The following is a 20,364-nucleotide window of genomic DNA, read 5'->3' as shown; positions in this document are numbered from 1 at the left end:
CTGTGCGCCAGCCTGTTCCTCCAGATGAGGACCTTCCTTTGAGTACTGGCTGTACCCCCCAAATTGGTTCTCTGCTGCCTGGACCCGAAGAGCCTGATTGCCAGGTCACATGCTCCAGGCAGAGGGGACTGGGAGGGAAGGGCTTGGTCATGCAGGGCCTTGCTTGTCAGGGTTCCCGACCTGGTGGCCACTGGAGTGTCTGGCTTTTGTAGCCCCAGGCAGATTGGTCGCTGGTGGTCTGTGCCCACCTCATGTCTCCTTGGAGGGTAGCATGGAAGGCAGGAGTTGTAGCCTCCTGTGAGAGGTGTGGGACCCCTGAAGGCTCATATTTCAAGGATGGTATTCCCTTTAGTCCCCACCCCGCAGCACCCCTGGACTTGCATACCTGTAGCTTCTCCCTGTCTGACATCAACAGGTTGGCCTGGGTGACCTTTCTCCAAAACTTGGTCCTTAGCCATATTTGCATCATTGATGGCTTTGAGAACGTGACTGTGAGGGGTCCTCGCCCCTGGGAACATTCACATTACTCTCAGAACTTAGTGTGTGATTTCAGAGAGCCTGTTCTGGAGCACCAATGCAGACCTCCCAGTGAAGAGCTGCTGCTCGGAAGGCCCCTGCTTGCTGGACAGGCCCTGGGCAGCAGTGGAGGCTTGGCTGACCCCAGGGTGACACAGTGGGAACTGTGCTGAGGCTTTGACAGACATGCTTTTTGGGTGTGCTTTTGCCCTGCCTCTTGGGGCTAGGGCCAACTCCTACAGCCCTGGGGGTACGTGGATATTTTGAGAAGAGGCTGGAATCACATGTGTGGTTTGCTTCTTGCTTCCCTCCCCAGGGGAGCAGATTGCTGGAGAGTGGAGTCCCCAGGGACTGGCCTCATTCCACACACCAGCCCTGAGGGGGACACGCCTTTAGATGGTCAGCTGAGGGCTTATGGTGTGAGTACCCCTTCTCACTGCCCTGGAGATAGAAGAACTACCAGGGCCAGGGCACAGGGGCCAGTGTTTCTCTAGGGAGTCAGCAGGATCCCACGGCCACACAAGGCTGTCCCTGAACCTTTGGCCCTCATGTGGATTTGCAAAAAGACTGACCAAGTAGATCTGCGGTGGTCAAGGCTGTGCTATCTGTCCTTATAGCTCTTTATTGTGAAATTCTCTCATTGGGCCCTCAGGTGGGCTGGGAGAGCAGGAGGTAGAGGTCCTGCTGCTGGGCATTTAGCTGCCTCACCCATCCCCTTGGCACTTAGGGTGACCTGGTAAAGTGCGACTGCCTCAGGTGATGCATGCCATCCTCTGGGTCTGGCTGATATTGGTTTCCTGGTGAGCTTTGATCTGGAGAGCCTCTGGGCCCAGCTGTGCACCTGGCTGACTGAGTGCAGGGCAGGGCCCTTGGCAGCTGACAGCAGTGTGCACCTACTAGCAGCCCTGGACGTGAGGGGTGATGGAGAGTTGATAGGGAGGAGGCAAACAAGGAGTCAGAGCAGGCTTTCACCCAAAGGGTGCGCTGGCTATGTGTGGGCTGGCTGCAGCCCCCATGATTGAGTGCTTGCTGTCAGCCAGACCCCTGCACCATCGTTGGTAAGGTAGGTAGGTGGTCTTACCCTTGTTCAGAGGAGGTGAGGGCACACAGGGTTGGTGTCCCCCGGCCTATCTTTCCCAGCAGCCTGAAGCAGAGCTGCTTTCTGCCTCTGTCTCCAGCCAGAGCTCCGTGACCTGGCTGATCCACCCTGAAACCTCTGAATTTCCCAAGAACCATACACATTATCCAGGCAGCTTCTATTCTAAGAGGTCAGGAGTTGTTGGTCCGGAACAGCTCCTGGGAACCCAGCAGGCACTCAGTGAATGCTTACCGTGGGGATCAAAGAACCATTATGTCTGTCAGGCCACACTGGGTTGAGGCGACCAGGCAGAAGGCACACAGTCTCCGTGGTGGGGACAGAAGAGGGAGGCCCACCTGCTAGAGCCCCCAGTGGGGAGCTGCAAGGTATCTGAGTGGGAGGGGTATGTGTGGCTGCCTTTCTCTGTCTGACTCACTGTGCTCTTCTTGAATCCCTCAGGGAATGTCAGTTCAATTCAGAGGGGAATCTTAGCCTGCAGTCGCCTGGGACCTGCTGACACTTCCTAGTAGTTTAAAGGGACAGCTCCATTTAAAACTCTCACCTGCTGCCTTACTTTTTCGCTTTTTGGAAGATTTTCTCTAGCTGAGTCTGAATCAGGTGGATTATATTTTGTAGGGGTCGGGGGAGGTGAAGCAGGGCTCCCTGAGATGCTGTTTGACTATGTCTCCCTTCCCGCCCAACATTTTAGGATGCCAGCAGGGAGAGTGGCAAGGCCTACAAGGCCCACAAGACTGCCAAGGAGCACCGTGAACGGCCACGCAAAGACTCGGAGAGCAAGGGCCCCTCCAAGGAGCCAGATCGGGAGCAAGCCAGGAGTGCCAAGGACACCTCACGGAAGCTGGTTGAGGGCCGGCCACCCAAGGAGGAGAAGGCCCCGCCACCCAAGGCTGCATTTAAGGAGCCCAAGATGGCCCTGAAGGAGACCAAACTGGAGAGCCTGTCCCCCAAGGGTGGCCCCCCACCACCGCCACCACCCAAGTCTTCCAGCAAACGGCCGGCCACCGCTGACTCACCCAAGCCTAGTGCCAAAAAGCAGAAGAAGAGCAGCTCCAAGGGGTCCAGGAGTGCCCCTGGCACTTCCCCTCGCACCTCTTCCTCCTCCTTCTCAGACAAAAAGTTGGCCAAGGACAAGGGCAGCACCAAAGTGGAGAAGATCAAGGCTGAGAGTGAGCCCCGGGAGATCAAAAAGCCCCCAGAGGTGGAGGAGTCCAACTCGGAGGACGAGGCCTCCTTCAAGACAGAGGTGAGGTGCTCCCTTTCCCCATTAACCCCATCATCCCTGTCCATCCTCTTTGGCTCTGAGCCAGCGAAAGCCTTGTCAGCCCAAATGTTAGACGAGAAGACTGGGATCTCAGGCCCAGGGCTCCCACTTGCTCTTTGTAGCTTTGGGTACACCTGAGAGCCTTGCTAAGCCGCAGTTTCCCCTTTTTGTCAATAAGGGGATAAAGCCTGCCTGTGAGGGCTTTGTGGAAATGGTGCTTAGGGAAGGATGGTTCTGGTAGAACATGATAGTCTGGTACCTAGGTTCTGAGCTTGCATCGCCCAGGGTCTTGGTGACCGCTTTGGGGTCAGGGTGGGCTATCGTGTCTCACTGTTACCCCCTCCCTGGCCACCACATGCTTGATCTATTAGGGAACTCACTCCCTTTGCCAGCAGGGAATTCCTGTGCCTCTCCATCCTGCTCTCCTGGTCTGCAGGTTTAACGCTGGCCACTGAGCCTTGCCTGGCTCCATTCCCAGATGGCTGATTGAGTCTGAGGCCCCACCACCCCTACCACCCACCTGCTCCTGCTCCTGCGGCCCAGACACAGGGATCTCTAATCAGCAAGGCTTATTTTCTAAGCATGGGCCAGAGCCCCTCTCCAAGAGCAGCATCCTATCACTGTGAGAGGCTCTGGGCTCCTGCAGCAGTGTTTCCAGGTGACTCTCTGAAGATAACTGTGAGAAACTCCTTGAACCACAAAAGAGCACATAGCCAGATTGCTGACTGGGTGGCCAGACTCCACTGGGGCCTCGAGAGGTGATGTCATCTCCGAGACTGTGTTTGGCATCTGGTGGTCAGAGAACCAGGTGCCTGGGTGTATGGACGGATGGATAAATGGATGAGTGAGTGAATGATCCTCTTACCTATAGCACCACCCCAGCACTTAGTGGCCTTTTGCTATTTCCAAATCTTCATTCACTCTCAAAGGCTGAAGCTTTGTCTCCAGCATTGCTGTTTGGGGCTCCATTGGGACTTTGAAAGTGGCTCCTAGAGATGAAGCTAAAGCTCTTTTGTGTCAGCACTACCAATGTCATGAGCACGTGGCTTCCAGGGGTACCTCACTGGAGGCAACAGCACTGGGGGTGATGATTTGGTTCATGGGTAACAGTGTACCCACTGGCTTAGGGGCACACATGGGGCCTATGATATCATGTGCCTAGCGCTCCTCATAGCCAGGAGACACTGCCAGTGAACCTAAGGTGGCAGGACCTTGGAACGTCTCTTATTTAGAAGCCTCCTGGCCATCCAGGGCCATCTTAGTATCCTGCTCAGCTGCTGCAGGTTCTTTGGGTGCTCAGCAGCACCCTGGTCTATCATTTCTCATCTGTCTGCTCAGCATCTGGAGCTCTGGGCAGGTGCCTTTCCCTCTTTTCCACCCTGGATGATTCCAGGTTTGGCCTTTCTGCACCCAAGGCTGGTGTACTTTCATTGGGTAAGAGATGGAGGCCTCCTCTGATGTCCCAGGTGTCCACACTGATGTCTGACTAAGATCATTGGCATGCTTTGTGGGAAGCCTTTCCCCTCCAGAGCATTGCTGCTGAGAGTGGGCTGAATGTCCGGTGTCTATGGCCTTGCGCACCTTGGACCTGAGGCTGGAGTTTTGTGGAAGCCTGGGGGGTTTCTGTTGGCTGAAGCACTGCATCCCAGCCCTGAGAAACTTCTGAATGACAAGCCCTAACCACTCAAGGTCTGTGCAGGTATGAGACCCAGGCTACCAACAGGGTAGTCTCTAGGACTGCCAGATAGTGACTCAATGACATTTCTCAGCCCTGGGACCTTGGCGAGGCACAGACATCTGTGGTGGAGGAAGTGAGACAGCCTCCCAGCCTCTCTTGACTGTTTAAGGCCATCCCACCCTGGATGCTGGGAGGGGCGCCACCACTGGAAAGCTCTGACCATCGCAGGGAACTTGAGTTGCCTCCTCCCGCCTGGACGAGGGAGGATTGGGGGGCTCCTTGTCTGAGTCCCTGGGCCAAGCCCCCAGCTCCCCCAGCTGCTTCTCTGTGGTCTTCTTGACCCACGGGGTCCTGTTCAGTCATGTGCCAGGAGTGCTGGGAGCCCAGCAGGCCCCTCTGCCCTCCTGCTGGACACTGCATGTGGCTGAGCACGAGCAATCAGCAGCAGCACTCGTATGACCTTTTGTGGGCATTCATACATCTCTAGGCTCTTTAGGCCGAAACCATTTCCACCTCTTGGATTTGTGTGGAAGGAAAAGGGACAAGTACATCTGAGGTCGTCTAACTTACTCGCCACCCCTCATCCCCAGCACAGGGCCCAGAGCCACCTCTCATGGGTCCTGCTTCCCCAGCCTGCTGCCTGAGCCTGCACACAGCCTCCGCCTGGATCCATCTCCTGCCCTGGCCCTGCTATTTTGTGTCAGCCTCATGGACACTGCTCCTCATGCCCCTGGCCCAGGTGGTCTGTCCAGATTCTCTGCCCCAGATGGCAGAGACACAGTGGGCATTGGCCTCCATGTGCTGGCAGGTGGCACACACACTAGCTCTTACAGATGGGGGGAAACTGAGGCTTAAAGCAGGGACGGTGTTGGCCAGTTGGTGAGAAAGCCAGGATCAGAACCAGGACCACTGAACCAGAATAAGAACTCAGGGGTCTGCATGCCAGAGGGGCCACGTGGCTCCAGGCCCATTGCTGGGGGTTGGGGGTCATCCTGGTCTGTGTGGCATCCCAACAGTTGATGGTAATCTAGGCTAGGTTTCCCCCAGAGGATTCTCCAGTGTGAAGGTATGTGAGGGGGGGCATCAGGGGCCTGGAGCAGATGGGTTAGGCTGAGGTAAACTCTAGAGAAGAGGCCCCTTAATTCTTCAGGTGACAAGTATTCTGTCCCCAGGTGGCTTGATTACTCTCTGGGTCTATTGAGTGAGCAGAGACTTGTGCCTTCCTGGGTCCCCTCTGCGGGCTGGAAGCTGCCCTCAGCCCGCAGACCACCAGGAGGGACTTTCCTGATCCCTTGCAGGTCAGGGTCTCCTTTCTTAGAGTCTCCTCTCATATGATACATGCCAGGACTAAGCAAACACTGTTAGGTGTCTTTGCCTGTCACCTGGTCCCTTTCTCTTCTTGCTTGACAAGGGGAGGTGCCCACTGGTGGTTGGTCCCAAGTGGTCAAGGTGTTCCATTCCTCCAGATGGTCCCCCCTGAGACAGGAGGGCTAGACAACCCCCAGCCCCAGAACAGGCTTGCTGGGGGTAAGGCGGCCTCCCAGGTGTCTGGGGTGTTCTGGGCCAGGGCAGACTCTTGGAGCTGTGAACTTTGCCCTCATGCCCTTCAGAGCCTAGGCCATAGAACAGTGGCCTGCTCTGCCATACGTACTTTCTGAACTGCCTCTTGGCAGAAACCAAGGCCCCTGTTCTAGCTTAGTGCTCTGTGCGGTGAGGCCAGAGGCTCCTTCCCTGAGCAGGGGTCTGAAGTGACCAGTTCCTTTTCAACCCAGGGAAGTACAACTCCCAGTCATCTTACCCCCATGTATCCTAAGGCCTAGTGGCCTAGTTTTGGCTTTTACTGCCCCCTGATGGCTGAGTTGGGGTGGAAGGCTGCAGGAAGAAGAGGAGAATGTGACCTGGCTGTCACATGCACGCATTCATCACCACCTCAGGGCACCTGGTGGGTGATGACAGCACGTGACAGGGGGACAGCTTTTTGTCATCACTTAGCCTTTGGCCTGGCTGTGGGGAAACAAGGGGCAGAATGAGAAGCTAGTTCCCCACTTACCTTTCCTGTTCCAGATCTTACATCTGTTCCTCATGGCACCACAGCCCCCATCACCAGCTCTTGCCCTCACAGGAGGAAGGCAGGGCCCACAAACAGATGTGCTACACCCTTCCTTTCATGGATAGCCTAGGCTCATGGGAAAACCAGTGATGTGATGTGAGCTTCTCCTGGAACTATTAGAAATTTACAGTTCCTTAATGGGAAAAGAAAGGCCATTGCACTTGGAATACAAACTGGTGGTGTCCTGGGACTGGGTGCCTGTGGACCCAGGAAGCCACGTTCTCAGGAGTGTGTGCAGGGCTCCTCCTGTGTGCTTTGAGCCTGGCAGCTTTGAGTGTTTCTGGGGAAAGACTCAGCTGGGTGTTGCCGCTGCCATAATGCATTTCTTGTTCACTCCTTTTCTTTGGACTGAAAGATTATTCTTGTCTTCTCTCCACACTGTCCCACTCTTCCCTCCACCCCGTTGTGGGGTGAAGTCTGCCCAGTCGAGCCCATCCAACTCCAGCTCCAGCTCCGACTCCAGTTCAGATTCGGATTTTGAGCCATCTCAGAACCACAGTCAAGGTGGGTGATAACAAAGGAAAGATGGGACGTTTCTGTGGCTTACTGCTGTGGGAGCAGCCCGACTCTACCTAGAGGCTGGTGGGGTTCTGGGTTTGTTATCAAATCACAGGGATTTATGAGTAATTTCCTGTGACTTCCCTAGGGATTCACTCCATACCTGAGCTTCAGCAGGGTCTGACAGTTGCTGCCACTGCCAGAAAAACCCATTGATACCTTACCCTAGGGCATGGGGTGATGAGGAGAGCCTAGAGTGAGGGGGGAGAGTGGGAGATGATGGGGGAAGGCCTGGAGTGATGGTGGATGGGGATGATGGGGGCAGGCCTGGAGTGATGGAGGATGGTCAGGGGAAGGGATGATTAGGGAAGGGCCTAGAATGATGAGTGAGAGTGAGATTGATGAGGAACGTCCTGGAGTGATGAGGGAGGGCAGGAGCCACATGTCTGAGCTGAACTTACCCTGGGCATTTCTTCAGTATAATACTGCTTGCCCAGATTAGGCCCCCAGATACCCACATTCATAGGTTGTAGAAGCTCAGGGAGTGTATTAAAAAGAAAAGCAGAAACAGTTTACCTGACTGCCAGCCAGGTGTGGGAAATGCCTTCCTGGTGTCAGTCCCCTGAGCCCTCAGGACACCGTCTGTATAATGAGGGCTTCGAGCTATACTGGTGAGGTGCTGGTGCTTGTGGGCCAGTGGAGAAGGGCCCCTTTCTGACTTGGGCCCTATCTATAGCCAGACACCCTCCTCACCAGCTCCTCCCAGATGGAGGTGGCATCAGTTCTTTGCCAGTCCCCGCACCTCATCCCATTATAGGAAAGCTCTCCTGGATCAGGGCAGGAATGCTCTGCTCTTACAGTGGGTCTGGCTGGCACTCAGCAGTCTGCATTTTTGCCTTTTCCCTGCAGGACCCTTGGGAATGGAGAGGCTGTTGCGGGGAGAGAGTGTAAGGCCCACTTGGCTGCCCTAGATCAGGGAGGGCCTTCCTCAGGTGCAGGGTGGGCCTGCCACTCCCAGCCTGCAGGATACAGGTTTGAGAGAGTGGCATGGGGCCCACCAACCCCGCCACTCACCCTCAAACCAGAGGCATTTCTTCTGGTGGATTGGGCGATAGTCTCCTCCTCCCACAGCCTGGAATCCTTTTTTTGAGGGTTGCGGAAAGCTGGAGGAGGAGAGCGTATTGGGTGGGGGTTCTGACCTAGAATTCAGATGTGTAGTCACTGAGGGGGTCTGGGGGATGGGGTGCTGGAAGCCCACACTCTCTTCCAAGGGTTCTTATCTATGGGGAAGGGAGGGGGAACCTGCCGAAGCAGGATCATGTGACCAAGGTAATTGAGGGCTTTGTGTCCCTTTGTTGCCTTGGTAACAGGAATATAAACCAAAGATGCCTCTGTAGGGGACTGGAACCCGTGCCTCTAGAGAAAGGGGAAGACGGTGGGCTTGTAGCAGCGGAGGGAGTTGCTGAGGCGCTGGGCAGGCCGAGTAGGGGCACAGGGCTCTGGCTGCCTCGCCCTCCCGGCAAGGCTGGCTGGTCCTGGCTCCAGGCAGAGGCTCTGATCTCAGCACTAGGAGCAGAGGAGGGCTGCTCCTTTGGCTTTGGCAATGGAAGGGCCCTGTGATCCTGCCTCGGGTCAGGGTCCAGAGGCCTGTGAGCAGGGCCAGGAAGGTAGGGGATGTGGGGAAGCCAGAGGGTCCTTTAGGCAGAGTGTAGCCTTAGGGACAGTCCTTGGAGATGGGCGGCAGGCCCCACATGGCCAGAAGGACTTCCTATGCGGGCTTCTGTGGGTGCATTTTGGGGATTGTGGTGTCAAGAAGCTCGTGTGGCCCTGGAGGTGGAGGGGACCCTGCAGGGCCCAGGCAGAGCCTTGACCACCCCTTTTTATCCCTCCCCCCTTCCTTGCCACCCTCCCCAGGACCCCTGCGCTCCATGGTGGAGGACCTACAGTCCGAGGAGTCCGACGAGGATGACTCTTCATCAGGAGAGGAGGCTGCCGGCAAGACGAATGCAGGGAGGGATTCCAGGTACCCGGGCTGGTGAGGGGTGGGGGTGTAGAGAGGGGATCTCAGCAGCTCTGCTGAGCTTATGAGGCCTTGAGGAGGCGGGCTAGGACAGGAGTGTCCCTGGGGTGGGAGCAAGGGAAGCATCTCAGCCTACTGGACAGTGCCCTGCCTAGGGCCCACACGGTTTCTCCTATTACCTGAAGTGGAGGGCCATCCTTTCCTCTGTCGTTGGAAGGTGTGGGCTGCCTGGCGGGAAGGGGTGGGATGTTGAGGGGGAGAACTCCAGTCACCATCTGAAAAGTTGGGAAAGGCCATGCCCAGCGGCCCTAGGGCCAGGCCTGATCTGAGGCAAGGTTTAGGGTGGGGGTGGGATGGTTTTCTGTTCTCAGACCTTGGGACCTTTTTCCCCTTCCCCACATGTGTGTATGGGGTGGGGACAGACTGAGAAATGTCCTGTGGACACCCCAGACCCTTAGAGTGAGCACCTTGAGGATGGCTGTGCATTCTCAGCCTCCCGCCCAAACCAAATGCCAGCCTTGGCCCCAGGCCCGAGGAAGGGGCAGACTTGGGTCAGCAGCCTGGTCGGGCTCAGATTCAGCACCTCCTCCTGAGAAGCTAAGGCCTCCAAGCCTCAGCAGCTCTTTAAGCCAGGCTGGTCACCCAGTCTATACTCACCAGGCACAGGGATGCCTTACCAGTGCTTATAGGCAGTCTATGTCAGTATAGCTGATTAAACCCACCATCCTGAGTGTGTGGCTGTGGAGAGGTCTTAAATGGAGACTTAGCTGGGGAGGGGCCCAAGGAGGATTGCCTGTCTCCCAGGACAGGATTCACGGCAATGGCTCCTGCCTGTTCAGTGCTGGCAACATTTGGTGTGGACTCCTGCTGGACTCTAGGAGCAGTGGTGCAGGGAACAACCGTGCAGAAGCACCTTGAGCGTCCTTTTGCAGGGGCAGACATGGAAAGCCTGGGTGGGGCTTCCCTGGGCGCTGAGGGGGGACAACATCCATTATCAGGGAAGGGGCCATGCACACCTTGCATTGGCACTGCAGCTGGTTGAGAGGAGCTGGCTAAACCCCATTGTATCCTGGTCTGTTCCCTGGAGAGGCCCACAGTCTGCATGGCCCCCAACTCTGCTGCCTTTTGGACCCTGGGAAGAGGAGGGCTCGAGGGGTGTGCAGAGCAGTGGGGCCGAGCTTAGGTCTGGCTGACACAGTAGTGTCGCCTGGGCAACAAGGAGACACCACCTGCCTTTCCCACCAGAGTGATTCACAGCTGGGAAGTTGGGGGGAGAGGTCTGAGCCTCAGGAGAGCAGGGGCCCCAAGGCCTGGTGCTTACTGTGGGAGAAGTTTACCTGAGTAAATGGACAGCCTTGACCTTGGGGGGAATAAAACAGGAGCCCCTGAAGCCCAGGCTCCATGCAACATTCCTGACACGTCTTGGCACTGCTTTCACAGTGAGGCATTTTAGGTAGAGGGAGGAGGTGGCAGGCAGGGTGTACTGTGTTGCAGATGTGGAGGAACAGTTGTCGAGCTCCCCTTTGCTAGATCAAGCCCAAAATGTCTATGAGGGACTGCGATCCCAGAGGGAGCCTCTCCCAAGGGAGGCCCCCAGGGGAGCAGGCAATTCCCAGCTGGTGGGGGGCTGGAGAGAAATTTGCTCCCTCTATACCCACTCGCTGTGCTGTGAGAAATTCTGGAAAAAGCCGAAAGGACTGGACCAGCCTGTGTTTTCCAGACTGAGATCGTGAGAGAGAATCATGACTCTAAAGAGAGGCATTCCAATTCTAGCTAGTCGAAGATTTTGAACTTTGAGTAACCACACCCTTGCTTCCCAAGATAGTAGTGACCATTTGTCGCTGTGAGTCCACCCCTTCCCTATGCACTACTCATTTAGGACCTCATTTTCTGGGTGAGGAAATGGTGAGGCAGAGGTTGAGGACTCACCCAGGGCCCTGCCCCCCAGAAGGATTGAGGTTGAGCCACCACCAGACACACTGTTCAGGGCCCCACTCAGATGGGAATGCCTTGATGTCACTGAGGAATGCCAGTTTCCAAAGTGCTCAGGCTAAGGTGGAAACTGCGGTTACTTTTTGTGAATCCTGTAGTCTGCACCCCTTGCTGCAGGAGTAGCAGGAGGACCATGTGAAAGGAGCAGAACCTAGCACACCTCCATCCTTCCAACTTGCAGGGTGTCCCATCTGGTGTGCTGGCCCCAGGAGACCTGCATCATGGGACATGCCTCTTAGATTACACGCCTGTGGCTCTGGGCTCTTTGCCCTATGAAGGTGACAACATTGTGGGGTTTTTTGTTTTAAGTTTGCAGTGGCTGCCCAGAGTTGAGTGAGGTTTAGGGGGAGCATGCTTCACCCACAGGGAGGGGTATCCCATTGTCAGGCAAGCCTGGGTCAGGCACAGGTCCTGTAGCAGCAGGGCAGTGGAGGCCTGACAGAGCACCATGTTGCGTGTTCAGGTTGAGCTTCAGTGACAGCGACAGTGACAACAGTGCTGACTCCTGCCTCCCCAGCCGAGAACCCCCTGCCCCCAAGAAGCCACCCCCACCCAACAGCAAGGTGAGTCCAGGGGGCACTCTCGGGGGCTCCATCCAGAGGAGGATGTCTACCAGGTGGGCAGGTCGCCGTCACATCCTAGAAGCAGGGCTAAGAGCTGGGCCTTTATTGGTTCTGGGCCTAGGGTTTTCCCAGGGTCCCAGGCTGAGGGTGGTGGGTGCAGAGAGACTTGGTTCACCCCCAAGCCCCAGAAGTGTGTCTGCTCCCCAGGATGGGCTTCTCTTATAGGGTCAGAGGCCAGAGGAAGGAGGTCAGGTGACCCCGGAGCTCCAGGCTGGCTCTAAACAGTCAGTTGTGGCCCTGGGGAGGTTGGAAAATCTGTGAGGGGCTGGGGAGGGGCATGGGTAAGAGCTGAGAGCAGACCCAGGTTTGTCCTGCAGGCATCAGGCCGGAGGAGCCCCGAGTCCTGCAGCAAGCCTGAGAAGATCCTCAAGAGGGGCACCTATGACAAGGTGGGGGGCTTGGGTGGGGTGGGGTGGCGCCCCAGGGCTCCTGAACTGGGTGGGCGAGCTCAGGTATGCCGAAGTGCTGGCCCCAGCAGCATCAGGCCATCCTCTGTCCCAGGTGCCCAGCTGTGATGGGTAGGACCACGGGTGGGCTTCCTCAGGGCTGGGCAGTTGGAAGGGCTGAGACCACCTGCTGAGTGCTGGTCTACCACCCCCAGGCCTACACAGATGAGCTGGTGGAGCTGCACAGGAGGCTGATGGCCCTACGGGAGCGCAACGTGCTGCAGCAGGTACTAGGACGGAGCCCGCCCTGCCCCTCGGTTCTGCTGAGGACACAGGTTATCACACATGAGTCCCTGGGGCAGGGGGTGCCAGTAAGGCCTGCAGGCTGCTGGAACCCCTTGCTGCAGCCCCAAGGATCCTCTTCCTCAGGGGTCTCTTGGAGGGTGGGGGACATCCCAGCCCAACTTCCTGTCTTTTGAAGCCACCCTGCCACCTCTTTCCAGATTGTGAACCTGATTGAGGAGACCGGCCACTTCAATGTCACCAACACCACCTTTGACTTTGACCTCTTCTCCTTGGATGAGACAACTGTGCGTAAGCTGCAGAGCTACCTGGAGGCTGTGGCCACATGACCCTGGGCCGGGTGCCGGGCCCCTGTCATCGGGGTCCCGGGAGGCCACATCCGGACCCTGCCTGCCTTTCTCTCTCTCGATTCACTCGCTCGCAGCACTGCCTTAGTGACCGCCCTGTCCTCGGCCCACACGGCCAGCTGCACTTTCCTTGTTGGCTCCCGGCCTGCCCTTCCCACCAGCTCACCGGGAGCCCTGGCGCCGAGGGGGGTCAAGCTGGCACTGCTGCTGCTCCCTGACACTCAGGGGCCATTACCTGGGTCCTCCTTGGAAAGCAGCTTGTGTTGAAGGCAACACTGGGCCTCATTCCTGTATAGGGGAAGAAATGTGCCCAACGGTGGGAGCCTTGCTCCATGGTGGGGCATGTGGCACGGTGTCGCTGCTGGGGCACCATCTCCAGCCTCCCCAAATGGTTCAGACACACCGCATCCCAGGACCTCAGAGGGTCCAGCTGCTCCAAGCCAGGCCTTGGCTCGTCCTCCATGTGTGCCGGATGCAGCCCCTCTCTTGGCTCTCACTGTGCTGGGACTCCGTGCTGTATAGTTGTCTCTCTATTATATATGTATGTATGCACTGTAGGTACCAGAGCGGTTTCCGGGTGTGCATTTCTGTGGCAGCAGTGCACGTGGGGGGTGGGGGGTAAGGTGGGACTTTTAGGTTAAGATGTCTCCACTGGTCTTGTCGTTGGGCTAGAGGCCGAGCCGGAGCACCAACTGGCTTTCTCCAAGTGCAGGGAGGATCCTCCCTCAGTGGTACAAGGACGCCTCGTCCTCTTCCCGGGACTCAAAAGGCATAGCCCGGGCCGTGAACACTACGATGGAACAGTAGGTCCTCAGGCGTCTGGTCAGACTGGCAGCTGTCTCCAGGAGCAGACCTCCCGGGCTCCAGCCAGCTGCAGGCCACCACTTGTAACAGGCCTTGGCCTCTCCTTTCTTCCATAGGATCCTCTTCCTCCTTTCTATTGATTGAGTCTTCAAACTTTGAGAAAAAAAAAATGAGCTTTTGCCAAATAAGACGTGATAGTTTGTGGAATATTTTCAAGGAGTGTTAGGACGCAGAGCCAGCTCCTCATGCCTGGGCCCCGGCGGTGGCAGGCCCTCCTGGGGCACTCCTGTCTCTCTCTGGTTTGGGCTTAGCCCTCCGACACTTGCCGTTCACACTTGTCCAGAGCCCCGAGACTCAATTCCTCGAACGCCTGAGATTCTCTAAGGTCCAGGCCCGCTTTTCCTCTCTCTGGCCCACCTTCCAGGGTCAGAATGTCCTCATGGAGTCAGCCCACCTTGGGTGGGGCTCCTGAGAGCCTGTTTGCTCAGCCTCTGTTCCCCCAGACCTTGACTCAAGACTCCTCCAGTCCCCCAACGTTTGCCCTGAACAACATATGGGGAAAAGGACTGGGGGCCCAGAGGTAGGCTCACCTTCTCTCTCCAACCCACTGTCAGACAGCCCCTTTCCCCGGTTCCTGAGTTCTGATGTGGGGAGTGCCATACTCACCTTCCCTGTGGTCCCCGATTCTCATGTCCATGCTCTGATTCCGCCTATCAGGCAGACCCTGAACACTCCCAGGTGATCCCCACCTCCAAGGCTTCCCTGAACTCCAGCCTTCCTGATAAGATCCCCAGAACTCTCAGGGAAGGCCTGAGAACTTTCAGAGGAAACCATTGTGACTCCTCGCCGTTCACTCAGATTCTCCCCTGACCCCACTGCCTTGAGGTATTAAGAAGACGTCATGCCTGTGTGGCAGGCCCTGTGCTGTCACGATCCCCTTCTCCAGGCAGGCCAGCAATACTCCAAAGTGAACAACATTCTTCTCTGGAAACTCTTCAAGATACTGGACAGAAGGAACTGGCCTGACATGGGCTGCTCAAAAGGCAGTGACGGCCTGGCTCTCTATGCACAGAGGCTGCCAGGGGTCATAAGGCAGGAGCCTCAGCTCAAGGACACTAGTCTTGGTCCTTCACAAGGATCTCCTGGAAAGGGCTGCAGGCTCCACATGGCTACCAAGGCAGCTGGGCTCTCACCAGAGGCAGCTGGAGAAAGGCTCTCTGGCTTACCCTGTGTCAGCAGCATCTGGCCCTTTCTGCTGTTTCCAGGGCCTTCGGAAGCACCAACCCATTTCTCAGTTACCTCCTCTGGCCAGAAGGCCTCAAGCGCTGTCGTCTGGAGCTGCTCTGGGCCGACTGCTGACCCATGACCACCTAATGGACGTGCCAGGCGGCCAGGTCCCTGACCACAGCATTCCCAGCTGCTCCCCTATCCACCCCCCAGCTGCCTGGCAGCTGGGCCCACGAGGGCTCTAGGGATGCTTCCATAGGAAGGGGCAGGCACTTTGTGATTGCCGCGTGTTTAGTGTTAATCCCCCTGCCCCCAGTGCAAATCCCTGTGTTTTGCTATCTCCTGAACAAAATGTAAACCGACACCTGAAAGCAAAAGGTATCGAATACCTTTCTTACCCATAAGGGTTTTTACAAAGATTGTGTCTCACTAGGAACTAGGACACTTATCAGCCCGAGACCAACTCCTGGATAAAAGGAATAAGGAGAATTGTGTTTGTAATAAGTTACAGGATTGTTTCTGTCCTGGATTTTAAACTTTTTGTTAAATTGTGAAATTATGGAGGAATTTTATAGAAAAAAAGTGAAATAAAGTCAGATGGGAAAGCAGACCTATGTGTAGACCTATGAATCTGTTCGGTTCCTCCTGTTTTAGAGTTGGTGGGGGGACACATAATAACCTTGGGGCTCTTTGTCCCCTCTCCCTATTTTCAATGCTTCCAGATCAACAACCAGGAAGAGGTGAGAAGGTTGGGACCAAGCCTGGGGGCAGCAGGAGGGAGACCAGGGAGTATGAGTAAGCTTGACTTCCTGGAATAATAGAGATGGTGCCACCAGAAATCTAAGAGGAACAAGATGGCAGACCACTTGGTCTCAGCTCTTGCTTTTGATATTATGTTCTTTCCTTGGATGCTAGACTAGCAGCAAGGTTTGGGTTAAAAAGCAAGTCTGACTTCAGAAGATGAGGGATGAATAGATGGAAGAGAGGGAGGGAGGGGGGGAGGGAGAAAAGGTGGGTAGGTGGATGGATGGATGGATGGATGGATGGATGGATGGATGGATGGATGGATGGATAGGTAGATGATAGAAAGCTAGACAGAAAGAAAAATGTGGGCAAAGACATCCTTTGCTGGAAGCTGGGCTGCCCATCTGCCAGCTTGCCCATGTTGTGTTTTACTCTGGACTCAGTGTGGTAGAATTGAGTGGACCCCATGGGGACAAAGCTCTTGCAGGCCCCATTTAAGCAGCTCTGTCCAGTCAGGGCTCGCCCCACTAGAGGGGCCAGAAGTTCTATTTCCAAGTGGTCAACATTGCAGGCCAATGCCCTCTGGCTACCCTGCCTGCAGTAGCTCAAGAGATAGCTGGCACACTCACAAGCCAATTCCTCTCTCTTCTAGTTGCTAGCCAGAAATTTCATTTCCAACATCAGGACTATGGACTTGGCTGCCCATGTTTTTCCTACCAAAGAAAGATTTTGCAGCCTTTTGGGACAGTTTCTGATCTGAGTGCAAGAGTCTAGAGTGATTCTCACAGTTCCCAGACCCACATTGACACAGTGGAACTACTTGTGTGTTAAGAATACAATAGGGCTGGCTCGGGTGGGGTAGCTTAGTTAGTTAGAGTGTTATTCTGATATGCCAAGTTATGGGTTCACTCCCCAGTCAGGGTACATACAAGAATCAACTAATGAATGCATAACTAAGTGGAGCAACAAGTGTTTCCTTTCCTCTCTCTAAAATCAATTTAAAAAAATACAGCCCTGGCTGGTGTGGCTCCCTTGGTTGGGCATTGTCCCATGCATCAAGAGGTCACCAGTTTGATTCCTGGGCAGGGCACATGCCCAAGTTTCAAGCTTGATCCCCAGTAGGGGGCATGCAGGAGGCTGATTGACGTTTCTCACATCGGTGTTTGTCTTTCTCCATTTCCCTTCCTCTCTCTCAAATCAATAAAAACATTTAAATAAAAGTAAATAAAAACTTAAAAAAATACAGTAGGGCTTATTGCAGGCCAGGTGCTACACTAAGAAGTCCCTCATGGACTCTTCATAACCATTCAAGGTTGGTACTACCATCAGAATCTCCATTGACAGATGAAGAAACAGCTTTGGCCTGCCTACGATGTTATAGCTAATAGGTGCATTTCTGATATTCAATCCCACATATGTGTTATTGATGTTGCTTATGGCAGTCCACATTTATTTGTATTTACCCACATAATTGCCCCATATTGCTTTTCTATCTTTCTGTGGTCTCAGTCTGGTAAACTTGTGTCCTTCGACTGTGACCTTCACAGGTACTTCAGCTGCCCCCCACCCCCCATCTTTAACTGAGAGGAAGGATAGACAGGGCTGGAGTTAGGTATTTTCCTTCCCCCAGCTTGGGTAGGCTCTGGTAAAGCCCACATTTATCAGAGTTTGGTAAAAACAGTTTCTTGGAGGGTAGGATTTTGTTAAGGAGAACAGGATGGTCTGGGCATATTTAAAAATGTCTACTTTCCTCTCCCCCTGCGGGAAGCACCAGAGTTTTTCTCAGCTCTTCACTGTGAGAACCTTGTGGGGCTCCTGGAGGTAAAATTCAGTAGTGTGAGCCCCTGCCCTGCCCCACCAAATGCTGGGTCTTCAAGAACCTTTCATGCTCATCTACGCTCAGTCTCCAGCAATTAGTCAAGTACCCTGAAATGTTCCCATCAGGTGCTGGCTCCAGCGGTGGTTTCTGTTCCAGGTGAGCTGCTATTCTTCACATCCACTTCCTGTTCCCTCAGATTCCCTGATGGATTCAAGGTGAGTTGCCGATTTTCAGTTTTTCATGTCATGAGAATGGAAATGACAGCTTCAAGCTCTTTTCCTGTCAGACTGCAAACCGCTCTTATCAATTCCCTGTGTGTATTTCTCAAATGCAGTTTCCTTCTCCAGGGAGAAAGCTCTGTTTCCTTGGGTATAAGCCTCTCTCTCCTGATGTTGGTCTTCCCCAGATGTTTCATGGTTCTTGTTTGTGTACATGACCCTTGAAGGAGGGTTTCCTTGATCCTGTCCTGGGCCATAATGGCGTCTTTGGGCCCCCTCTGAGCCTTGCTTATGCCTGTGCTCCCTGCCTAAGCCAGAGAGCCCCCCTGTACAGCATGATCATGTCTATTTCCATCTTGCTTCTATAGGCTGGGTTCAGGGTGTGGCATAATAGGCACCATTTTTGGGCCACAAGTTCTCCAGATGTTTCTGACGAGGCTGGTGTATGAGTCCCTGAGCCCAGACCCCTCAGTATATAAACGGGAGCAGGTCTCCACCCTTCCATTCCTGGGATGCACCGCTGGGTGATTGTGAACAGCCAGGAGCTATTCCCTCTCTGGCTTCTAAGAGGGTTATAAGGCTATATGGCCACAACTTCTCAAGAGTGTTCATATTTCTGAGTAAAAGCAACTCATGAGCTTTACCTTATCAGTCTTTGACTCTTTGGGGGTCTCAGTATATGACTGCTCACCCACTCGGCAAATTGGCATTTCTTCATGGTATGAGGGCCATCCTGAGCACTGTGGGGTATTGAGCAACATCCCTGGCCCCCACCCACCAAATGCCAGGAGCACCCCTGTGTGTCAACCACAGTGTCCCCTGGTAGGCACTATCACCCCAGGTAAGAACCATTGCTTTAGTGAAACCCATTTATTATTTTACATTTAAATTGAAAACACTTCCTCAGAGAGGGGCATCCTTGTTAAAACCGGGCACTCCACTGGGAGCAGTTTTGCTCTCTCCGGAAGGGAGAGGCATGAAGACGGCATGAGGAAGGGAGCCCAAGGGCTACTATTCTTCCTCATAAAATCTTTCCATTTCAGCTTGGTATACTTTGGCCACCATGGCCTTCGCCAGCTTCACAGTGCCCCTGTAACAGAGTCAAGTCCAACGTGAGGCCTTCCCTCCACCCCTAAGAGGAGCCCCCACCAGGACAGGATAATAGGACGAGGCAAGTGGTGTCAGAACAGCAGCAGGCTTTGATTGAGGAGCTAGAAAGAGGGGTGCAGTAGGTCTGTCCTAGAGCACCCCAAGAATTTCCCTCCTACACATGGATGCAACCTTCATTGCATGTGAGGCTCATGGGAGGAGGGGCTGGTTAAAAACGCAGGTTCTGCCCTGGCCAGTGTGGCGAGTGGTTAGAGTGGTTCACAGGTTCAATTCCAGGTCAAGGGCACGTACCTGAGTTGCAGGTCTGATCCCCTGGCCCTGGTCAGGGTGCAAGTGGGAGGCAACCAATCGATGTGTCTCTCTTACATCAATGTTTCTCTTTCTCTCTAAAAATCAATAAAAGAAAAAAGAAACATAACTGTTAACCAAGACCAACTAGGTGCTTAGATGATCATGTATGGGGCTTTCAGGTGTTAGATGCTGCACTCCGTCTATCATCTCAGTGAACCTCACAGCCACCCTGTGAGGTGGGGCTCTATTTTTATAGATAAACATACCCCCAAGGCTCAGAAAGTTGAGTTCACACACAGCTGCCCAGAATTTGAACTTCTCAACAAAGGACAAAACGTTTGCATCTGGACACAGGATGCCAATGTGCTTTATTATCAGAACTGACTGCAAGAGCTTCCTACTTGTTTCCCAGAAGGTGAGTTGGTTTGGGGGCCCTGATCTTCAAACTTGTGAATGCTTTTCTTTTTAAGGTCTCAGTCCATACTCTGGGGAGAACACATCCAATTGAAACCCACAAGGTCAGATCTTTATTCTAAAACAGGCAGTTCTTCATAGACCTCCCCATTAGCTTCCCTTGGAAGGGAATCAGGCCTGGAAGGTTCATCAGAATTCAGATAGCTATGATCCTGTCACGTGGAAAGCATGGCAGGTCCCAATGGGGGCACGTCTTCAACGAGAGATGGACACAGACAGGATCTGGCTTCTTAAAAACAGGAAAGTCCCTGCCCAGAGCAGTAAACCATGTGTCAAGCTGGGGTCTTCCTGTTGGAAGCTAGAGAAAGGAGAAAGACAAAGTATCACATGGGGATCCTTGAAAAAGGTGTTCATTCTGTGAGACCCCACAGTTACAAGATGAAAATATTCCCAAATGAATAGATCTATTTATAAATCAGAAAAATTTGAATCCCTCTCCAATGAACTTTAGAGCTATGCTAAGAAAAATATCATGTGAACCATCTATATACTTGAAATTTTTCTAGTAGCCACAAAAAAAACTGGTGAAATTGATTTAAATGATAATCTTTTATGTAACCCGGTGTATCCAAAATATTACCATTCCAACATATAATGAATATTTTAAAATATTAATGAGATATTTTATATTCTCTATTAGGCACCAGTGTGTATTTTACACTTACAGCACCCCTCGATTCGGATGTGCCACACTGGCCAGTGGCTGCCCTACTGGACAGCACAGGTACAGAGGGTCCGTCCCCCTCCATCAGTGTCGATGGTCTCTTACCCAGCTGCAAAGTGAAACTGGAAATCTTTCAAAAGATGAGGAATGATGAATGTGTTTAACTGCTGGACTCACCAC

General features: G+C 54.1%; 1 protein-coding gene across 4 annotated transcripts in view; it reads left to right on the top strand.

Moving 5' to 3' along the window:
• The window catches only part of MLLT1 (MLLT1 super elongation complex subunit), a 78,352-nt gene extending 62,878 nt beyond the window's left edge, over window positions 1–15,474 (top strand). For 3 of the 4 annotated variants that reach the window (XM_081136475.1, XM_081136474.1, XM_081136476.1), the window contains 7 exons: window positions 2,304–2,858; window positions 7,081–7,168; window positions 9,077–9,185; window positions 11,638–11,737; window positions 12,115–12,186; window positions 12,399–12,470; window positions 12,687–15,474. In XM_081136475.1, coding sequence (XP_080992601.1) covers window positions 2,304–2,858; window positions 7,081–7,168; window positions 9,077–9,185; window positions 11,638–11,737; window positions 12,115–12,186; window positions 12,399–12,470; window positions 12,687–12,815 — 1,125 coding nt within the window. In that variant the 3' untranslated portion in view covers window positions 12,816–15,474. Of the gene's footprint in view, window positions 1–2,303; window positions 2,859–7,080; window positions 7,169–9,076; window positions 9,186–11,637; window positions 11,738–12,114; window positions 12,187–12,398; window positions 12,519–12,686 lie in introns of all 4 variants that reach the window. The other variant, XM_081136473.1, reaches the window with a different exon arrangement.
• Window positions 15,475–20,364: the final 4,890 nt, after the last annotated feature.

This window comes from Miniopterus schreibersii (assembly GCF_964146895.1).
Source record: "Miniopterus schreibersii genome assembly, chromosome: 4".
NCBI lineage: Eukaryota > Metazoa > Chordata > Mammalia > Chiroptera > Miniopteridae > Miniopterus > Miniopterus schreibersii.
This window is presented reverse-complemented; position numbering and strand designations above follow the sequence as displayed.